Source organism: Triturus cristatus, chromosome 9, assembly GCF_964204655.1.
Source record: "Triturus cristatus chromosome 9, aTriCri1.1, whole genome shotgun sequence".
In the NCBI taxonomy this organism is placed as follows: domain Eukaryota; kingdom Metazoa; phylum Chordata; class Amphibia; order Caudata; family Salamandridae; genus Triturus; species Triturus cristatus.
In genome coordinates this window covers 99,581,339-99,603,574 of record NC_140592.1, presented here as the reverse complement: position 1 = coordinate 99,603,574, position 22,236 = coordinate 99,581,339, and the positions used below count along the sequence as shown (strand labels likewise).

General features: G+C 40.8%; 1 protein-coding gene across 1 annotated transcript in view; it reads left to right on the top strand.

Moving 5' to 3' along the window:
- The window catches only part of GRM7 (glutamate metabotropic receptor 7), a 1,767,328-nt gene that overhangs the window by 456,559 nt on the left and 1,288,533 nt on the right, over positions 1-22,236 (top strand). The window contains exon 2 of the mRNA XM_085624503.1: positions 12,807-13,023. Within this exon, the coding sequence (XP_085480629.1) occupies positions 12,807-13,023 (217 nt within the window). The remainder of the gene's footprint in view (positions 1-12,806; positions 13,024-22,236) is intronic.

The window sequence follows — 22,236 nt, the reverse complement described above, 5'->3', positions numbered from 1 at the left end:
TGTAAATAGCGCAAGGCTGCGTTAGCGATGTTTTCCCATGTAGTGAATGTGAGACACGCCTACTATGCATCTCATTAGCGATGAGATGCAAGGCGTTAGTAAAAAGGGTGCTGACACAAGGAAACACACGCTGTTAGCGTGTCCTTGTTAATACTGCGATAGAATTATTGCCGCTTTTCAGCTGAAAACGTCCGCTAAAGCGGCGATAATTGTCTTGATAATATGCCCAATAGTATCTAAAAATGAGCTGGGTGTGCATTAATTATGTTGGAAGTTGAAACTGTCATGACTCTAAACCAATGATACATTTGTAGTTTTGTTTTCTTTCTTTCATGTTTATGCATCACGTGATTTGCCTACACTATATAAGGTGAGCTCAGTATAGCGCCCAAACTATGTGTGACAAAGGCCGGTGCCTCGACTGAGACACGTACATGTTGGCTAAAACCTTAAATTAAAATCTCGGTGGCTTATAAACTGGTATCCTGTGCTGTTACAGAGCCAGTTAGTATTCATGGATGGGTCTTGATGGTAATCTATCTATCTATCTATCTATCTATCTATCTATCTATCTATCTATCTATCTATCTATCTATCTATCTATCTATCTATCTATCTATCTATCTATCTATCTATCTATCTATCTACCTACCTACCTACCTATCTATATATATATATATATATATATATATATATATATTATCTACTGGCGGTCGCCAGTAGATAGTTATAGTTAGGACCGTGTTTCCATAGGAAATCTGAAAATTCTATTTTGAATAACTTTGGCGCCGGTTGACAAATCCTCGCGAAATTTTCAAAACTAATGGGGCGCTCTGCTCAGCTCCTACACTGAAAGTCTTGGGGGGATTTGTCAAGCGGGGACCGAGAAAAAAGGGGGGTCCCAAAACGCGTTTTCCCCATGCATTTTCCCATAGGACCTTTAGTCGAAGGTACAGCCCGAACGGCTGAACAGAATTACTTGAAATTTGGCAGAGAGGTAGTCCTCAGGTCAGGGATGTGCCTTTTGCATATATGGAGTCAATCTGTTCAGTAGTTCCTGAGACAATTGCAGTTAAAAGCACATACATATCTATAGCCGCGCACCGTGCGCGCACCGTGCGCGCACCGTCCGCGCACCGTCCGCGCACCGTGCAAGCACCCTAACGTGCGCGAGCGTAATTCTGATTGGTGGTTACATGTTAGTCAACGTTCGAATCGGTCGAAATCAGGAAGTGTCGGCCGCCATTTTGTTTGTTTTCAGTGCGAGAGTGAAAAAGGAAGGTGGCGAACGTGAAAAGGGGGCAGGGTAGAGAGTTCCTGACCCCCTAGCGTTTGTCAGGGGGTCAGTGTGTGAAACCTATGGTTTTTTAAGTGAATTTATATATATATATATATATATATATAAATTCACTGAAAAAACCATAGGTTTCACACACGTTATAGTTAGGAATTAGCATTTAAAAAACCTTGCAAATTCACTGAAAAAACCATAGGTTTCACACATGTTATAGTTAGCTGGACATTTCACTCGTACAAAACCATTGAAATTCCCCCGTTATAGTTAGTTCAGCTAACTATAACTCGCGCGACCGCAATCCACTGCTGATGACGTCACATATTACATCACTCATGACATGGTCAGTGACATCACTCATGACATCACTGATGACATCTCAAATGACATCACTGATGACATCATCCAGTGAATATGTGTCTTTCTGAAAAATAAATATTTGTTATATATGTATATCTAAAGGTTAATGGAAGAATAAATGGGTAAATAAGTGTCTAAATGGATGTTTTTCTTTGTAAAATTAATTGTATAACTGACTTATTAACAGTATCTTAGTGAATACAGTGATGTAATATGTGATGTCATCAGCAGTGGATTTTTGAAGGGTTTTTCACGGTGCGCGCACCGTGTGCGCACCCCGCGTTTTTTTTAATTTAAACAAAAAAAAAATTCACCCTTCGGGGTCCTTCAGGGACCCCCTGACAAGGGCTAGGGGGTCAGGAACTCTCTACCCTGCCCCCTTTTCACGTTCTCCACCTTTCTTTTTCACTGTCACACACAAAATGGCGTCCGACACTTCCTGATTTCGACCGATTGGAATGTTGACTGACATCTAACCACCAATCAGAATTACGCTCGCGGACATATGGTGCGCGACCCGTGCGCGCACCGTGCGCGCACGGTGCGCGCATATAGATATTTATGTACTTTTAACTGCAATTTTCTCAGGAACTACTGAACAGATTGACACCATATATGCAAAAGGCACATGCCTGACCTGAGGACTACCTCTTTGCCAAATTTCATGTAATTCTGTTCAGCCGTTCGGGCTGTACCTTCGACTAAAGGTCCTATGGGAAAATGCATGGGGAAAACGTGTTTTGGGACCCCCCCTTCTTCTCAGCCCCCGCTTGACGAATCACCCCGAGACTTTCAGGGTAGGAGCTGAGCGGAGCGCCCCATTAGTTTTGAAAAATTCACGAAGATAAGTCAACCGGCACCAAAGTTATTCAAAATAGATTTTTCAGATTTCCTATGGGAACTCGGTCCTAACTATAACTATCTACTCGCGACCGCCAGTAGATAATATATATAGCAGTCCCATAGTGATTTTCAGCCTTTCGCAAGGAACACACGGGCACAGACCACAACAGCAGGTGAAATCCAGGGTTTATTTACAAGCCAAGAGTGGTCCACATGACGCGTTTTGGTCGCTGACCTTGATCATATATATATATATTAAAAAATTGGTGGGAAGTACTCTCAGTTAAAAAATATGTGGAAGTGAAAAGCATTCCTAGGGTTTTGCACATAATGTTCATGCCAAGCCATCAATATACGATCAACAAACTTTTGCATGAATGGGGCGAACACATTTTAAATTTATCGCACTGAATAACATTCAACAACAATTAAAGGAATTATAAAATGAAATAGCAGATATTAATTTAATCTCGGAAATGAAAAAATGGAAAGAGAAAAAAAAAATAGAGAAACATGAAGCAAGTGTTCAATTAAGTAAACAAATTAAATTTCAAAGGGACAAGGAAGATTATAGTGAGGGACGGATCGTCACCTAAGCAAGGAGATTTGATGCCTTAAAACAACAAGAAAAGTTTGAGTATGCAACAAATGCATCTGGAAGTTTGTCATGTTTAACCTCCACGGATTTAAGTAAAGGTAAACCTGAACCAAAAGGTGAACGAACAAAGCGCACTTTTTAGGCGATATGAGATTGGCCCTCCAACAGAAATACTGGGAGAAATATATGGGATCCCTATCTCAATCTTTCGGGAGGTGAGAAAGAGGCCGTTGTCGGGGAAGAGGAAACAAAAGCGAAGAGGAAAAATATATAACACCAAAAGAAAAACCAGGAATCACCGAAGGGTATAAGGGATAAAGAAGATGAGTTGGTAGTTGTCAACCTTTCCAAAAGAACTATGACAGATGATGAAATCTCTCTAATGAAACGTGGTTTAAACTTTTGTCCAGCCAACCATATGGATTTAGCACAGAGCCGCACTAATTTGTATAAGTACATTAGAAAGATTAAACAAGCAAAGATTTTTGTAAAAAAAAATAATATGAAAGAGTGTCCAAAGGAAATAATTCAATCTAATGTGGATCTAAATGTGGGGGACTCTGCGAGTCTGCTAACTTTGATTGAATTGGAAAATGAAGAGCAGGAATTAGGAACTTCACAATTAGACAACTATTGAGCATAGAAAGGGGCTGGTATTAGTGGTAAAAAATCAAAATCTTTTTTCTATCCATAACTACCACCCAGAATTTTTTTTAATCTTATCATGAGTCAGTAATTCAGTACATTTACATAATGAACAAGCAAAAGTATATGAACAATCTCACATTGGCAGAAGGAGAAGCCTTTCTGTCCTTACAACAATCAGAATCAATTGAGATTAAAAATGCTGGCAAAGGTGGGAATATAATCATTTTGAAAAAAAGAGGATTACTACAACTCAAGAATAAGACCTAATATGAGAAATTGAAGGATAATCCAACATCACAATATAAGATGGAACTTGACAACTACCTTAAAGAGTGGACAGCAAACAATTGATTAAATGATGACGAATGTAAATATTTAACAACCACTCACCCGATTACACTAACTATGTATTTCCTACCTAAAGTGCACAAACATCCTACGAAACCACCTGGGAGACGATCATTTCAGCGAAAGGGGGTCTTTTTCAACCAGTCGCAAACTACATTGATTTCTTCCTGTCGCCTTTTGTACAAGATCTAAAGTCCTATTTGAAGGATAAAAGTGATTTTCTAAGACATCTTCCAGAAATTCCTTGACAAGAGACTTTTAAATTGATCACAAAGGATGTAATTTTATTGTATACGAATATTGAAAATGCAATTGGTATTAAAGCTTGTGAATATTTTCTCCAAAAAAAAAACATAGTTTGTCAGACATAATTAGATGTTACTCCAAATGATCCAACTGTGCCTAAACCAAAATATTCTTTGTTTGGTAATGATTTGTTCAGGCAAGTGAAGGGGACCGCAATCAGTTTTTCCTTCAGTCCAAGTCACTCCTGTTTAACTATAGGATGGTGTGAGCAACAATTGTCCTGGCAACCACACTACGATCAATATGTGAACAATACAATTATGTGGTTGAGATATATAGATGACCTCTTTATCATCTGGGATGTAACGGAGGATGATTTTGAGGAATATTTCAAGATCTTAAATTCAACCAATACCAATATGAGATTTACGTACACAATTAGTCAATCTCAGGCTGTGTTCTTGGATACAGAAGTATACATCCATGATAAAAAAATCCAAACCGCCCTCCATAGATAAACATACTGCAACAAATGCGATCCTCCATGCACAAAGTTTTCATCAAGCATCTTTAATAAACAGCATCCCTTACGGTGAGTTCTTGAGAATTTGTAGGATTTGCTCACAGGAGGAGGAGTGTAAAAAACAAAGCAGTGCGACCTTTCAAAGGTTCAAAAGAAGGGGCTACAGACAAGGGGAGATATCATCTTGCCTCCAAAAAAACAACAAAAAAAAAAAGAACTGAGTTAATTTAAGAGAACAGAGACGAAAAAAGTCCAACCAACTGGTGCCTATCTGCTTAATTACAACATATGCAGCGGAGGTGAAAAACATCAAAAGAATTCTAAGAAATAAATTGGAATATCCTATGTTTAGACCAGACAGTGGCTATATCAGAGGTGATCACCATGCTTTGAGCTTTAGACGGTCAAAAAACTTAAAGTACAAATTAGTGCACAGTCACTTTCACAAAGAGAAGAAGAAAAACTCAATTTGGTTGAAATTAACTCGTTTCTACAAATGTAGTCATTGTAAAGTGTGCCAGATTGCCAAACAACAGAAGCAGATCACATTGGTGAATAACAAAGTATGGAAAATCAATCAATACATCACATGTAAAAGCCAGTTCTGGTGTATATAATTGAATACCCATGTGAGTTGAAATACGTGTTAAGTACTGTATGCAAGCTTAAAAGGTGCAGTTTAGAACATGTGAGAGCAACCGCAAATAAAGATTGAAGTAATGGGGTTGCTAGGCACATGGAAACCCATCATGAAAGCGATTGGAAAAAAATCTAATTTTATGCAATCAAACAAGTGGAATGTCATGATCGGGGGGGGGGGGGGTGATTGTGAATGAAAATTGAGGCAGCGTGAATCACGACACATCCTAAGCTTACGGACTCTCACTCCACATGGCCTAAATCAGAATGGGGAACTGTATATACATTTGTAAGGATTTCCATTATTTGATCTGATTTAAATTTGATGTGTTAATAATCTTCTCTGCACTGATCATACTACATCACTATTTTTTATATTATGTATGCATGTGGATGTTGTATTTTCATTGATTTTATGTCAAATAATGTCAAAAGTAGTCTTATGACTATACCTTCATTACATGCTGGTTATAGAGACAATGGGTATTTGAACCACAGCAATGGTATCTATCTATCAATCTATCTATCACTCTATCTATCTATCTATCTATCTATCTATCTATCTATCTATCTATCTATCTATCTATCTATCTATCTATCTATCTATCTATCTATCTATCTATCTATCTATCTATCTATCTATCTATCTATCTCTCTGTCTGTCTGTCTGTCTGTCTGTCTGTCTGTCTGTCTGTCTGTCTGTCTGTCTGTCTGTCTGTCTGTCTGTCTGCCTGCCTGCCTGCCTGCCTGCCTGCCTGCCTGCCTGTCTGTCTGTCTGTCTGTCTGTTTATCTATCTATCTATCTTTAATGCACAAAGATTTAGTGCTATGAATTATAAATCTATACTTCCCTTTATGCATTTGCTTTAGATTTTGACACTGACTATTCTATCCTTGATATTCTTGCTCCACAGTATTCTGGGGGTCGATATCCAGTAGTACAACTAAGTGTAACAGTGTATGCTGCCCATCCAAAGCTCATGCAATCTCAGCCTCACTTATAGACGATAACTTAAAACAGAGGTTAATTCAAGGTTCTAACGATTTCAAAAGCGTGCTGGAGCTTAAACTGAACAAACATTTCATAAAGAGTTCAAGTCTTCTTTATCTGGACAACATGTGCTTGCACGTGTGCTTGTGTATAAACAGCTCATTCACGAGGGAACAATACACAGGACCCACGATGAACAGACGACCTCTTAAGACTTGGCATTCATCAAGTAATGTCTGATGCCACTCACTGCAGCTTTCACTCTAGGGGGCAGATTTACAAGAAAGTGACGCATCAGTATAGATGCGTCACTTTCCCTGCGCCACACTGAGAAACCCTTGTGCCATTATGGATGCGCCGCCTTTACAATACGGCACACCATGGCGCAAGGATTGACAGATGCGTTTGAAATTCTGACACATCTGTTGATGCAAAAGTCAATAATTTGCTGGATTCGTTTCGCAAGCACAACACAACTCCAGCAATGCAGGGGAAGGCCTATCCTCATTGTGCTGCATCACTCCTTACGCCTGCTTCAAGCAGGCGTAAGAATTTGATGCAGTGGCATCCTAGAAGTGGCGCAGTGAAATCTTGTAGATTTCACTGCATCACTTCTAGGAGGCTTTTTTGCATTGGAACGCCCACCCTGCATACATTATACCTGACGCAGGTATAATGTGACGCAGGGCTTTACAACGTGACGCATCTCCCTAGATGCGTCATGTTGTAAATGGGCTGCATTTTTATGCTGCTGCTGCGTCACAAAAAGTGACGCAACGGCGGCACAAAAATGACACAAGGGGCTTGTAAATCTGCCCCTAGAGAGGTATTTCTGTAATGATTTATAACTCTCTCAACACCCCTGACTGGCTAATTGTCCAACGGGGCAGAGGTCACTCCAGCTTTTCTCTCCAGTGGTAGTCAGGTATTGCTTAGCTGTCATGGTCCAAGGACTCACATGCATGAGGTCACGCGCAAGGGAGGTACAGGGAGGGTTGTAATGGGATATTTGTGGAATCTTTGAATGATATAGGAACCAAATGTGATCAAAAGGGAAAGAGTCCCAAAAGTATTTAAAGGGGAGAGTGTTAAAGCAGATGGAGCCAGTGATGTGGGATTGACTGCGGCTTCAGTGAAGCGCATCTAGCAGTGATGTAGAGATGAGTGAGGCTCGGATGGCATGAGTGAGGCAGGACTGAGTGAGATATAAATGGTCGAGAAAGCGACTCTGCATTCAAGTTAGGAGGTCAATTATGCAGAAATTATGTTCTGTATGACGTCGAGTGTGAGGTGCGATTGAAGTGCAGATGGTGTGCGAATCTGGAGAAAATCCGCTCCACCGGATGATGAAAGATGTTTTTCTTCTTTTATAAGACTCTGAACATTATTTAGTGTCTTATGCAATGCAATCTAACAGACGTCATTGTATAAAATGACACTTTGGCACATATTTGAAACATTGGGAAAGGCAGCACTACACTGGTCACCAATCTAGCTTCCATCAAAACAGTGAATCCATCCTAATAAATCTTCCGGGAAACATCGTTTACAACGCGGGGATTACATCGCGATGCCATTACATCGCGGTTTTTACAACGCAAGTCGTTACAACGACTTGCGCTAGATGGCGCTCTGGGACAAGGAATAGTATAATTTACTATCCAACACCTTCCCTACTGTACCCAGACTAGAGTTATAATAGTAAATTATACTACTCCTAAATCCAGCGCCCTCCAACGCAAGTCGATGTAACGACTTGCGTTGTAAAAACCGCAATGTAATGTACCGCGATGTAAATGTATGCGTTGTAACGTCATACATCCAAATCTTCCATAGTTATTGATGCTAGGTATCTGATACTGGTCTATTCAGCTTATTTATTGGTTAATTTGCACAGCCCTAAGGCACCAAACAGTGGTTTTAGAGGGTCTATGTGCTCTGAGCATGCAGAGCTCTATTAACATGCATGAGGCTGCAAAAAATGTAGTGAGTATGGGGAGTCCATTGGGGGTAAGTAATTGGAGGCTATATTGAAATATCAGAAGTCAGTGTGTGTCCACTAACACTTAAGGTGCATATTAACAGGGAATTCAAGTTGGTCTTCCTCAGTTACGTGTACCTCTCCCTGGCCACCAAGACTGTTGGATATCAAGACGTATTCATTTATTGGTCAATGTAGAATGATAGGATTTGTAGTATGCCTTATCCTACCTAGATCATCCCCCAATTCTACTATGTACTTTCAGATAATCTGAATTTGTTTTCATATCTACTCACACCTGAGTACTCTGTGGCACTGGCGCATGGTTGGTAGCTACTATATCACTATAGGTACTCCCAAAGTGGACCAGTAGGCAAAAGAAGAACTTTTTTGCTATCAGTACAAGTGTTGGTATGCCCTATTTGAAGAAAATAACACCACCTAGGCGTGGGGAAGGAAGCAAGTCCTTTTGTTATTATTTTCCCTCACACACCCTAGTGGTGTCATGCTTCATCATTGGGACACCCCGACGTCTAACGGTCAGGGTGGGCTCGACCAATATTTCAGGGAGCACTTGATGAGATGTTTTTTTGGCCAGGGGGTATAAAGATTAAAAATCGGCGTCAAACCCCAGTATCCCTTTATTCTTGGGTTTGGCACTGATGTTAAAAATATGATAAAGATAAGGGTTTTCTAGGGTTATTATGGTCCTAGGACCCTATTGCCAACATGTTTCTGTCCTTAATGCCCCGTAAAGGGTGCACGGACATTCATCAGGGCTTGTGCCCCCTGTGAAATTAGGGAAAAAAGAAAGAAATTCCCTACACTATTGTATGTTAAGGGCAGATAGCTGCTCCTTATTATAATGTCATTCCGCCATTGAAATCACTCCATCTGTGAGAAACAGAAAAATGACAAACAACATATAAAACGCGTCAATTCTTTTCGGTAAGGAGACATACCACCATTTGCAATGTGTACGTCTCTACCTTTTCCACATCATCATACGTGAAAACCACCAAAATAGAATGTGCGCGTGATTTTTAGGCATAACCATTCACTAATGTGACACACAGCAATTTGGCGTATATCTAGTTTGTGTAGCGGAATTTTGGTAGCAACTTACAAAAACACCAAACAATTGTACTAAGTGCTACCACTCAACTTATGTCGTTTGAAACTTACGAGCCAGCATTGTGGTCTGGATTCACGCCAAGGAAGAAGTGTTCCAGGTGCGGTCAGACACCAGGGGGCTTACGTACAAGCCCATTGCGCTGCCACTACATGTTTTTTTTTTGACGCAGCAGGGGCATACACTGCACCATATCTACAAACTAACACATTGGGTCGAAAACATCAGTTTGTAGAAGCCTGCCTGACATTAAACCTGAGGCAGGTATAATGTATAGAGGTTAGACGTTCCCACGTAAAAAAAGCGGCGTAGAACTGTTGCAGTGAAATTTACAACATTTCATTGAATGACTCTACGACTTCACTGTGTCAAAACCCTTACGCATGCTCAGACCAGGCATAAGGTTTGACATAGGGCTTTTACTAAGGGACTCGCCTATGTGTTCTGACGCATTGCTGGAGTTGCATCAGTTTTATGACCAACTTCAGCAATGCGTCACTTTTGCGCTAACAGATGTGTCAAAAGTGTAAAAAGATACCTATATTTTCAACGGGCAAGTAAGGTTTCTGAGGCCTGTGGTACCTGAATCACTCTGTGTTCCTTATGGATATTGAATGTCGTTGAACTCTGCCAACTGGGGAAATAATTTGCCTCTACACAAGCTCTGAATTCGGAAGGGTACCTGGTAGTGGGCATGAGGGTCATTCGGCAGTGAGCAGGAAGGACATCTGGTAGTGAATAGGAAGAACACATGCCAGTGAGCAGGGGTTTCACCTGGCATGGAGCATGAACGTCACTTAGCAGAGAACGGGAAGGGAGCCTGCAAGTGAGATGGTGGGGCAACTATAATGAGTGTAAACAACTCCCGGCAATGCTCAGGAGGAAATCTTACCAGAGAGCAGGAAGGCATCTGACAGGGAGTCGGAGGGGTACTTGTAGAGACAACCAGAGGCCCTCAGCAGGGAAGGGGCATTTCGCAATGAGCAAGGGTACACCTAGCTGGGAGCTAGAGGGGCACCTAGCAGGGTGCAGTCAGGGTTCCTAGCAGGGCCTGGTAAGGGTACCAGGAGGTGAGTAAGAGAAGTTTGCGACAGTGAGTGATGGTGGCACCGACAGTGAATAGGAAGTGCACCGGAAATGAACACGAAGGTACAATGCAGTGAGGTGGAGGAGTACAGGGCTGGTGCCTAGCAGGCAGTGGGAAGGGCAATTGGTAGGGAAAAACAGAACACAGAAATGTCTCAAAAAATAAAAGTACACAAAAGAGAACTTACATAGAATTGTAGTTAATTGTGCTCTGTGTGATTAGAACTTTAGAGAAAGGCAGGAAACTAGGTCATTTGCTTTACAAGACGTGCATCAAAATACATGGGTTATCCAAATCTTGCAAAACCAGGATGGGACTGGATTGAGTTTTTGATTATCTGTGTGCTCTTTCCCAGACACAAATTGTACCTCTGTGTATTTCCATTCTTGCATCACAAAAATTAGGGCCTCATTTATGAGAAGTGTAGCACCCTCCTTGCCACACCATGGATGCTCCGTATTTTCAATACGGCGCATCATGCCGCAAGGATGTACAGATACGTCAGTATTCCTGACGTAGCTGTAGGGGCAAAAGGGGTGCATTGATATTTCTGAAAACAGACACAACTCCAGCAATGTGTCCTTTCACATGGGGCAAGCCCCATGTAAAGGGGCCTGCGTCACTCCTTACACCTGCCATTATCAGCTTGGTAGCTGCGACTCGTGGTTTTAGCGAGAGACTTAACGTCGGTAATTATTGTACCTGAGTTCATGATATGTTTTAATCCGTATATTTAAAACACACTGGATCAACATTTGTTTAAATGTATATCATTTTTAACAAAGTTGTGTTTTTTTAACACCTGTGCCCAGGTATGCTTCACTGTCCTCCCAGCAGTGAAACCATTGTCAACATGCTAGTGAAATAAGTCAATTCACCCATATAAATGCGTGTAAAGTGGCAGGTCACAAGTTTGACAAGTCAATCGCATTCTATAAACTGGGTAATCGTCACCCCTGTTATATACGTAAAAGACAAGTTGTTGTAGCCAGTTGCATCCGACAGCTAGGCAGGTGAAGAAGGGGAGGCTGGGCCTGGTGGGCGATTGTGTGCATGACCACAGAGTGGGTGTCACATGCCAAAGGCGGGTGCGTTGCGAGGCATGATAAGTTGATAAGTACATTCAGGTATAGGGTCCGATGCATTAGAGGATCTAGTTCAGGCATACTCCTGCTGACAGAGCTTTTCAAAGCACTCTCTTAGGCAAGCTTGCTTATTTTTCAGAGAGTGTGTTTACAGATTTCTGAACTCTAACAATGTAATTGAAGCCACAGAATACATATATTCTAATATGGGATTACGATTTTGAAGGTACTTAACTCATCCGTTAATTATCAGACTATCAGATGTGTTAAATGACTCAACATTCAAACCTGCCAAAATTTAACAAGGGAAAACATCCAGCATTTACCGTATCATGCAGATTTTGGTGCACTAAGACCCAAAATCTGTTTAGTATTTCTCAAGAACTCATAATATGTGTTATTTGTCGCACCCAGTGGGATCGTTTTTTATCAGGAGCAATAAATAATACATACACTCATAATCAGGCCCTTAAAGTCAGCTGATGTGATAGGTTTACACCCGCAGGGACTCATCTGGCTCCACTGGTGTAAACCCCCTACCTGGCTGCATGTCCACTACTGGGCCACCAGGTCATAATGCCAGTATCCTTGCCCTACTTAATGTGCAGTGACTTGGGGGCATGGTGGTCCTGAAGTTGGGAAAAGACACAATTTCCGAAAAGTGCAGGGAGAAAACTCCCTGGGAGTCATGGACATTGTTTGTTTCTGAAAAGAACACTCTAATTTTAAGAATTTGTTTTCAGAATACAAGAGCCTTTGCTAAGCATGTACATCAAAGATGGCAAAAATCAGTTTATGGGGATTAAGGACATGCTGTCGGATGGGATGGGTTGTGTTTATGTAGCATTTTAAGAATGAAAAAGGATTGCCAGATACAAATGTCAAGTGATGTGCCACAACAAAAGCATAAGAAATTGTATAGGTTGCCCAAATGCATTAAGCAATATTAGGAATAGTAGTTGGAATGCAGTCGTTTAATTGCCTGGGCAATACTAACCTATTAACCTGTCCCATTCTCTTTTTCTCAACAGATACCCCAAATCAGTTATGCATCAACTGCTCCCGAGCTGAGCGATGACAGGCGCTATGACTTCTTCTCGCGAGTGGTTCCGCCAGACTCTTTCCAAGCACAGGCCATGGTGGACATTGTGAAAGCCTTGGGGTGGAACTACGTCTCCACTGTAGCATCAGAGGGAAGTTACGGGGAGAAAGGTGTTGAATCCTTCGTGCAGATTGCCCGAGAAGCAGGTAAGCGAGTACTCTCCAGTTCCAGCAAAGCTCCCCATATAATAGAAATATGGTCCTGGTTTGATCTTTTCCTACTTAACAGATAGGTGATGAGTTTCCTAAAGTGGGGTTATAAGCTCTCACTTCTGGGAACATTGTGTAACAGCAGGGCAGGTGTGTGCATTCAGTCTGAGTCTCAATGTTGTATCCAGAGGTATGTTTAGGAGAATGTTTTGGTGACCAAGTGAGTGTTATACATTAGCTTCCATGCAAGGATAGTTCTCATCATTGAGACAGAGCTTATTAGACATCATCTCCTTCCTCTAAAAGATGTGCCTGTTAATGCACCTCTTTACTTGTGGACTTTCTATAATGTGGTGGCTTGCAGATCTCTCTGGCTGCCCTGTGATACTGAACAAGACCCATTGTGGATCTTCAACATGACAACCACAGTATCAGCTCTCTGAAGGTCTAACGCTAACGCTGCCAGGCAATTTGACCCTAGTCCTTAAGGATGGGATTCTAGTCCCTTACTTCCTGGATCTGTCCAGATACACCTGTCTAAAACTTATTGAGGATCCGATGAGCTTACATGTCTCCCCACCACCAGCATAAACATTCATATCTGGTTCTCTCCTTCATAAGGTAATTTTATTTTATCCATAAAGCATCTGACATGAAGCGCCGTGTAGTTTAGAGCTGGTTTTTAAAATATTAGGGCGCACTATGGATTAGAACAGGTGTGTCAAAGGTTGGTCCATAAGTGCGAGAATCTCAGGTTAACCGCAGCTATGTAAAGATTTCCCATTTTGATTTATTCGTTTGAAATGTAACCCAAGTTGATATCCTGAACATCTGCACAAATTCAGCCTTTGTAGACTCATTTTCACCACTCCTTGGTTGGAATAATTTCGTCTCAATAACCTAATAATGTTCCATTTTGAATTGAATGTGTCTGCTAGTGCATTTCTCTTGGTGGATATGGCTTGTCTTTGGGGTATTACCTTCAATCTCAATACTTTTCAAAATGTTGTACTAAAACGCTACTACATTGGTCTCCTTAGGAAACACAAATACCAGCAAAATAAACATGAGCTTTTTTCCAGACAAAGGCACACCCTTTGGAAGTTCTAATCGAGTCTCAAACATGTTAAAAGTGAATATTAGTTATGTTATGAAATTTGATTACAGTTTGTGATTGGGCGGCACTCATTCTGTTGAACCATTTTTCTGCATGGCCAGCCTCTCTCTCAGCCTGTCTTTTTAGCATGCTAACAACCTAGCACATTTTTGTTAAATTAAAACAAAAAACAATGTTGCTTCCAAATTGCGTAATTAATTGATACAGTATGGGCCGGCGAAGAGATAACGGATGCTTGTTTCAACGAGTTCTAGCTCAGAGCTGCAAATGAGAAGATGGATTCAAATCCGGAAGTAAGGGCTTTTTTCTGTAAGAAGCAGCTGGCAGAATTGCCCAGAGGGTTAATGCACACATTTCAAAGATGTGCTTGTTTGGATGTGTATGTGGGCGAGAGAGAGAGGGGGAGAGAGAGAGAGAGAGAGAGAAGAGGGAGGGAGAGTGGGAGAGAGAGGGGAGAGAGAGAAAGAGAAGAGAGAGAGAGAGAGAGAGAGAGAAGAGGGAGGGAGAGTGGGAGAGAGAGAGTGAGAGAGAGAGAAAGAGAAGAGAGAGAGAGAGAGAGAGAGAGAGAGAGAGAGAAGAGGGAGGGAGAGTGGGAGAGAGAGGGGGAGAGAGAGAGAGAGAGAGAGAGAGAGAGAGAGAGCTCTGTAGCTTTCTGTTTTGCCACTCTTCCTTCAGAGAACACAACAATTACTGAAAAAAGGGTAATTCTAACATCTAATCTAACACTGTTCTCAAGAGTTTAAACACTATTTGGAAATCAAAGAATTGGGGAGCTTTTCGTAAGGCCCAGTGCACCTTTCGTAAACTCTTTGGATTTTGTTTAAACATATCCTTACCTGGATTATACCATTTAAAATAAAAGTAACAAACACTTATTTGTTCTCCACTTCGACAGAAATTCATTGGTGCGAGAGGCTGGAGGAGGGAGTTCTGTTCCTCATCCCAATTCTTTTTTTTTTTTTTTTTTTTTTTTTTTTTTTTTGCCATGCACAAATATATAATTACAAAAAAAGTAAAACTAAACCTTTGCACTTTTAGGACATATTATTAGCATCTTCCTTAAAAGGTGCTGCCAGAAAAGTCATAAAAGTCAACCAATGTATCCAAAACTAAAACAGGTAACAATTTGAATTCAAATAAATTAATAATGACCATAAAAGGAGGATATGCTTAGCAATTAAACTGCAGTACAACTTCCAAGGAACAGAGCAGAACTCTACTTTGCCAGAGGACCTGACCTTCAGCTCCTTGGACCAACATTCTACCTCAGTAAATCACATTATACTAACTGAAAAGTAAGATCACATTATACTAACTGAAAAGTAAGATCATAACATTAAATAAAATGTTATAAGTAATCTAAAGAAACTAAACTGGAAGATAAAAATATGAATAATGAAATTAAATATTAATAAATTATTGTTTGCAAATATTATATGTCCAATACAGACTTCATTACAACAAATCTATGTGACACCTACAAACAATAAGACATCATGAGCCAATAACTTAACAAAAATGAACAGATCGCCCCAAAATTATCTGAAGAAAGTAGGAACATTAAACTCTGCATGTAAAAGAGTATAAAATGAAATTGATTTATCCTCTCACAATGGTGATAATATCTAAAACTCCAAAACATTTTTGTCATATTTATCTCATTTGCAGATTACATTTTGTCTAATGAAGCAACCTACAACCTTTCCCAAAAAGGCAAACCTTTCATACAATACATGGATTATACCTATAGGAAAGAAAGTTCAACCAATGGGAATATTCATTAGAACTATACCAAACAGTATTCAGATGAATACTACAGTCATGTTTCAACTGGAAATGATATTGTGCAAAACGATGAAGCACACAACCATTTGCCAAATATGGCTGAGATTAAAATAACAAATATTGTCGATTATCAACAAGTTTATCTGCACTAATAGAGGCAATAGTAAATGATTATGTGACACTGACAGACAAAAAACTGTGAATTTGCTTTAGTAACCTAAGAAAATCATATCTTTAGGCTTTGTTCCCTCAATGAAGCAGCAAATTACTAAGAATCAGTGCTAGACTCACAATTTCATAGAAACTATGAACACAAACTATGTTCATGTAGACTACTTTGAGGACACCTGGGTTGAACGTATTCACCCTTCAGGACTTAGGCGCCAGGCCAAGTTCCTCATTCCCTTTTTTTTTTGTGTTGAAATTTTTTATTAAAGTTTTGTAAAACAAATACATCAAAGCATAAACAACAGACAATGAAGAGAAAATAGATCCATGTTGAGAGAAATAATGCAAAAAGATACTGATGAATAAATATTAGATAAATATGATATAAATATGCATTTAAATATATAAATACTAATTGAAGTAATAATTATGTCAAGACATAAAATGATATATTATAAAGACATAACCTATAAGGGGAGGAAAAAGGGAAGGAGCTTAGACAATAGAAGTGCAGGAAATATAAATAAATAGATAAAACAAAGGTAAAATGATTAGATAGAGACAGATGAACACTGTAGCGAATAAAACAGAGAGTACAGAAGACAAGAAAAAGAAAAGAAATAAACAAAGGACAAGAGAGGGTAAAAGCAGATTAATGTGCTTGGATAGAAGTAGAAGCAGGGGAGTTAGCAGAATTTGATTTAAGAAATGGAGACCAAATTCGGAGAAAGGTGTCAGCTTGGTCCTGAAGGTTATAGATTGTGCGTTCATGTGAGGCAGTCTGTATCATCGCTACCAACCAATCTTCCTGAGAGGGAGGCAAAGATGATTTCCAATGACGCAGGATACATATTTTAGCAGTAGCCAGTGAGATATGAAAAAGACGGAGTTGTGGCTTCAAGAGCTTTGGGGAGTGGCGGACATCATGCAGGAGGATATTAGTTGGTGTAAGTGGCAATTTTAGGGGCATAGTGGAATTCAAAGTAGTACCAATGTAAGCCCAATAAGATCGGATACTAGGGCAATCACAAATGATATGAGTAATATCGCAACCTGAATTGGAGCATCTCCAGCAATTGGAATGGGAAAGAAGGCCAGCTTTGTGCAATTTGACTGGAGACCAGTGCCAATCGTGTAGTATTTTAAAAAGACAAAATTTAAGCCTTGATTCACGGGCTCCCTTGTTCAAATTCTCCAGAATCAGATCCCATTCAATGTCAGAAAAGGAAATTGAGAGGCGAACTTGCCATTTACGCTGAAGATCATGTGAAAGGGGTTTAGAGAAGAGGTGGGACGATAAAATTTTATATATGCCGGAGGTAACACCTTTAAATTTCCCCCAAACGTGCAAATAGGATAAAATAGGGGAATCTTGTAATATCCATGGCGGTGACCCCATATGGATCTTCAGACATTGCTGAAGCTGGAGGTATTTAGAAGAATGGTGTAGGGGAAGATCAAATTCTACTCTTAGCTGAGAGAATGGCTTAAAATCCCCATCATGCAGAAGCTGATCCGGATAGAGGATACCTGCAGCACGCCATTCAGGCCAGGATAACATACGACCATTGATACGAATGCCCGAATTATTCCATAGGGGGGCTTTGATATGAATTCTTGGATTCGAACCCAACAGCCTATGACTTCTCTGCCAGGATTTATGCATGGCAGATAAAATCGGATTTTTCGGGTCAAGACGGCTAGTGCCACTACCATACAAAGGAGTAAGATTCGATTCTGAGGATAGAAGATGTCGTTCTATTTGGACCCATTGTGGCAAGTCTTTAATACCAGGTAAAAAATATGAGAGTTGGGAGATATGTAACGCCAAGGAGTAGTGTTCAATGGATGGGAGACCAATGCCACCAGATAACTGATGAGCCTTCAGCTTAGTTATGGCAAGACGTGGCTTGGCATTACCCCAAATGAAGGTTTTAATCTGGGCATCTACTGATCGGAGTAAGGATAAGGGAATCTGTAGGGGAAGCATGCCTAGAATGTAAATAAATCTCGGAAGAGTAACCATTTTAACAGCCTGAGCCCTACCCCAGAGAGAAAGACCCAGAGCCTTCCATTTATCAAAGTCCCGACGCATTTGGGAGATAAGAGGAGATAGATTATCTGTAACCATGTCCTGTAACCCTTTATTAACTAGGACACCCAAGTATTTGAGGCGTGAGGCCTGCCAACGAAAAGGAAAACCAAAGATGGCAGCTTTTGTGGTACCATTAGAAATAGGTAGAGCCTCACTTTTGTCCCAATTAATCTTATAACCTGAAAAGGAAGAGAAATCATTAATAATTTGAAGAAGAGAGGGGATCGACCGAGGAAGACGAGTAAGGGTGAGTAAAATATCATCAGCGTACAGGTATATTTTAGAATGTCCAATAGGGAGGGGAATACCAGAAACTTCATTAGATTGACGGATGGTTGCAGCTAGAGGTTCCATAGCTAAAAGAAACAGAAGGGGGGATAGTGGGCAACCTTGGCGTGTCCCTCTCTTGATTGTAAAGGTATCAGATAGAAATCCACCACAGTTCACTTGAGCAGAAGGATGATCGTAAAGTAAACGCACTTTATCAATAAATTTTGTACCTAAGCCAAATTTTTCCATGACCGTGAAAAGGTAGTTCCATTCGATGCGATCAAACGCTTTCTCTGCGTCAAGTGAAAGGGCTAACGCATCATCTGTGAGATGTTGAGCCGACCACAGTGCATGGGACAGGGAACGCAGATGATTCCGGGAAGAGCGTCCCGGTACAAAGCCTACTTGGGAATGATGTATCAAAGAAGGTAAGACTTTACGCAGACGAGACGCAAGGATACTGGCCAGAATTTTAATATCAGAGTTCAACAGAGAAATGGGACGATAACTACTGCAAAGCTGGGGATCTTTGCCTGGCTTTGGTAGCACGACAATGATAGCTTTGTTAGAAAGGGAACCCAGTGAAGATGCAGCATCCGCCTCCTGGAATGCAGCATGTAGAGTGTCAATAATATTGAGACCCGCCCAACGATAGAATTCAGGAGGAAACCCATCCTCACCAGGGGCCTTGTGATAGGGCAGAGCAGCTATCGCACTGGAAACCTCATCCCTAGTTATTTCACCCTCAAGGATGGCCTTACCATCCGCTGAAAGAGAAGGGAGATGCACTTTCGCAAGGAATGCCGTCATCTTATCCGAATCCATTCGATTATCAGAAGTATAGAGAGATTCATAAAAGGAGGCGAACTCATTGACAATGTCATGAGGTTTTGTGCACAAGTGTCCTTGCGCAGATCTGATGGCCGGAATGGCCATAGATGCCTCCCTTTGACGCAACTGTGCGGCTAATAACCTTCCCGCCTTTTCTCCCTGCTCATAATGTCGACCTTTCATTTTCTGTAAGGCGTATTCTGCCTTAGATGTAAAAAGACTGTTTAAGGCCATTCGGGCTTGTTCAAGCAATTTCCGATTTTGTAGGGACGGAGAGGTGATATATAGGCGAGAATAGGTTTGTATGTCATGTTCGAGTTCCACTTGCTTCCTCGCATTTTGCTTATTAGCGAGTGCTGCATCGCGCATTAGTTGACCCCTTAAAGTAGCCTTAGCAGCAGCCCAAAGAGTCCTGCTGGAAGTCACGGATCCCTGATTATTAGAAAGATAAGTTTGAAGGTGTGACTGCAGTTGGGATTTACCAACAGGAGTTCTGTGGCGCTGAATGTTCATTCGCCAGGGCTTACGTCCAGGATTAGAAAGTCCCAGGTCTAGGGAAAGGAGAACCGGAGAGTGGTCAGACAATGCCGCTTCCAAGATGCAGGAATCTGTGACCAACTTAACTGCGTTCTGTGAGATAAGGAAGTAGTCAAGGCGAGAAAACGTACCATGAGTCGACGAAAAGAAAGTATATTCCTTATCCGTTGGGTGACTGATACGCCAATGGTCAACCAACCCGATATCTGACACAATATCGCCTAGCAAAGCTCTATCTGACGCATTACCCCTATCTAATGGACCAGTTTTATCTAGAATAGAATCTTGCGTCACGTTCCAGTCACCACCAATCAAATATTGCGATGCATTAATTTCAAGCAACAATCGGGATAGTTGAAGAAAAAATGTTTTCTTGGTACCTGTAGGGGCATATACAGACCCTACACAAACGTGAGAATCACCAATTTTAAGTTTAGCAAAAACATAGCGGCCATTTACATCTGACCATGTTTTAGAAACAGTGACCGGAAGGGACTTGCGAAGAAGAATTGCAACTCCACATTTGCGGAGGGGGCCTGTGTCCGTGGATTCATCTTGTTGAATGCTGCTATGTATAACTTTACCCACCCAATCCCTACAAAGTTTGTCTGATTCTAGAGCATCCAAATGGGTCTCCTGAAGCAAGGCTACATCTACATGCTTAGTCTGAAGGTAGGAGAGAACTTTTTTCCGTTTTATGTAATGGGTGAGACCATGTACATTCCAAGTAATTGCATTAAGAGAGTGTGTTTTTGCCATATTAGAACAACGTAAAAATCAGAAACCGTAGAATGGAGCACAAAACAACGTGTTAAGCCAAACAAAGGAAAAAGAAAAGAAATGACAAAAAGAAAGGGAAACAAGGATAAAATAAATAGAAACGAAACTACGATTTAAATGGAATACATGAAAAAAGCGATAAGAAGAATGATGAAAAAAGAAGAAAAAGGGAGATAAGATTTAGAGAGGTGATATAATATTAAAGAGAACTAGAAAATATTGAGTAAAAGCAAAGAGAGAACACGAGACCGTAGACTGTTACCCGCGGGCCTGGGCGCACTAGAGCACCGCCACGGGAAAGGACCCCACAGAAAAGAGAAAAGATTAGGAGAGTAATAATGATATAAAAGGGAAGCCCAGAATAACATTGTGGAAAAGAACCTAGGTGTAATAAAAAGGTAGGTAGAGCAAAATAGAGGTTGAGAATCCAGTGATGATTAAATGTAAAGTAACCTAATATCATAAGGCATACAATGCGTGTTTAAATAAACCAACATAGAAACATGCAAGTAGAATAATAAAACTGTAATTAAACCATTAAGCGCCAAGACGCCCCAGTAGATACAAAATTGTTGGGGAAATATTTAAGGCAATAAATTGTAACAGGGAAAGCAATGAATGTAAGAAGAAGAAAGAATGGAATTATTATTAGGCAGAGGAATAACAGTAAGCAGGCTAAAGGAGAAAAGAAAATAAGATGAAAAGCTAGAAAGAGAGAGGTAAAAAAGGGACAAGCAGATATTATAAGAACAGCAAAACATGTGAAAAATATGGTAAATAATTAACAGTAAAAAATAAGACTCTCAAGACAAGAGAATCTACAGCTAACTGCCAATAGTATTAAGGACAACAATTTCTAGGAGTGAAAGGATTATTCAGTCCGCATCCGAAGGAGTTTTAAGAGGAGACCGTGACTTGTCTCTCTGTAGATCTTGTGAAAACGTAGCAACCGAGACCGATTGAATTGCAGCTTTCCTATCTTCTTGTGAGCGATGAAGACGTTCAAAATCCCTTCCCCTTGGTCGGGGGCTGCTAGGAGGGCGCCTGTTGCGATCTGACAATGTAGTGGAAGACTTAGAGGGTGAATGGAACTGAGCTTGCTGTGAGGGTGTAGTAAGAACCTCCATTTCTTGAGGATGAAGACGGTCCAGGAACTGTTGAAGATGCTCGGGGTCGAAAAAGTCCTTAGAGACTCCATCTTTGGTAACGCGAAAGCGTGCTGGATCGAATAGGCCATATTTGATACCTAGCTGACGCAGTTGAGGTCGCATGGAGAGAAAGGCTTTCCGCCGCTCATTAGTTTCCTTGGAGAAATCAGCTGCCATAAAAATGCGATGACCTTCAAATGAAAAGGAGCCTTGCAGCCGAGCCGCAGATAATATTTGTCTTGTTTGTTCATGACGAAGAAGACAGGCAATAATCGGTCGTGGACGTGCGGCAGGATCATCACGTGGAGGACCAATTCTATGAGCACGTTGTATCTCCAGGGGTGGATTGAAAGGAATACCAGTTAGCTTTGGGAGTATACGACACAGAAATACACTGGAATTCTGCCCTTCAATGCGTTCTGGAAAGCCAAAAAAACGAATGTTGTCCCTCCTACTTCTGTCTTCCAAGTCAATGAGTT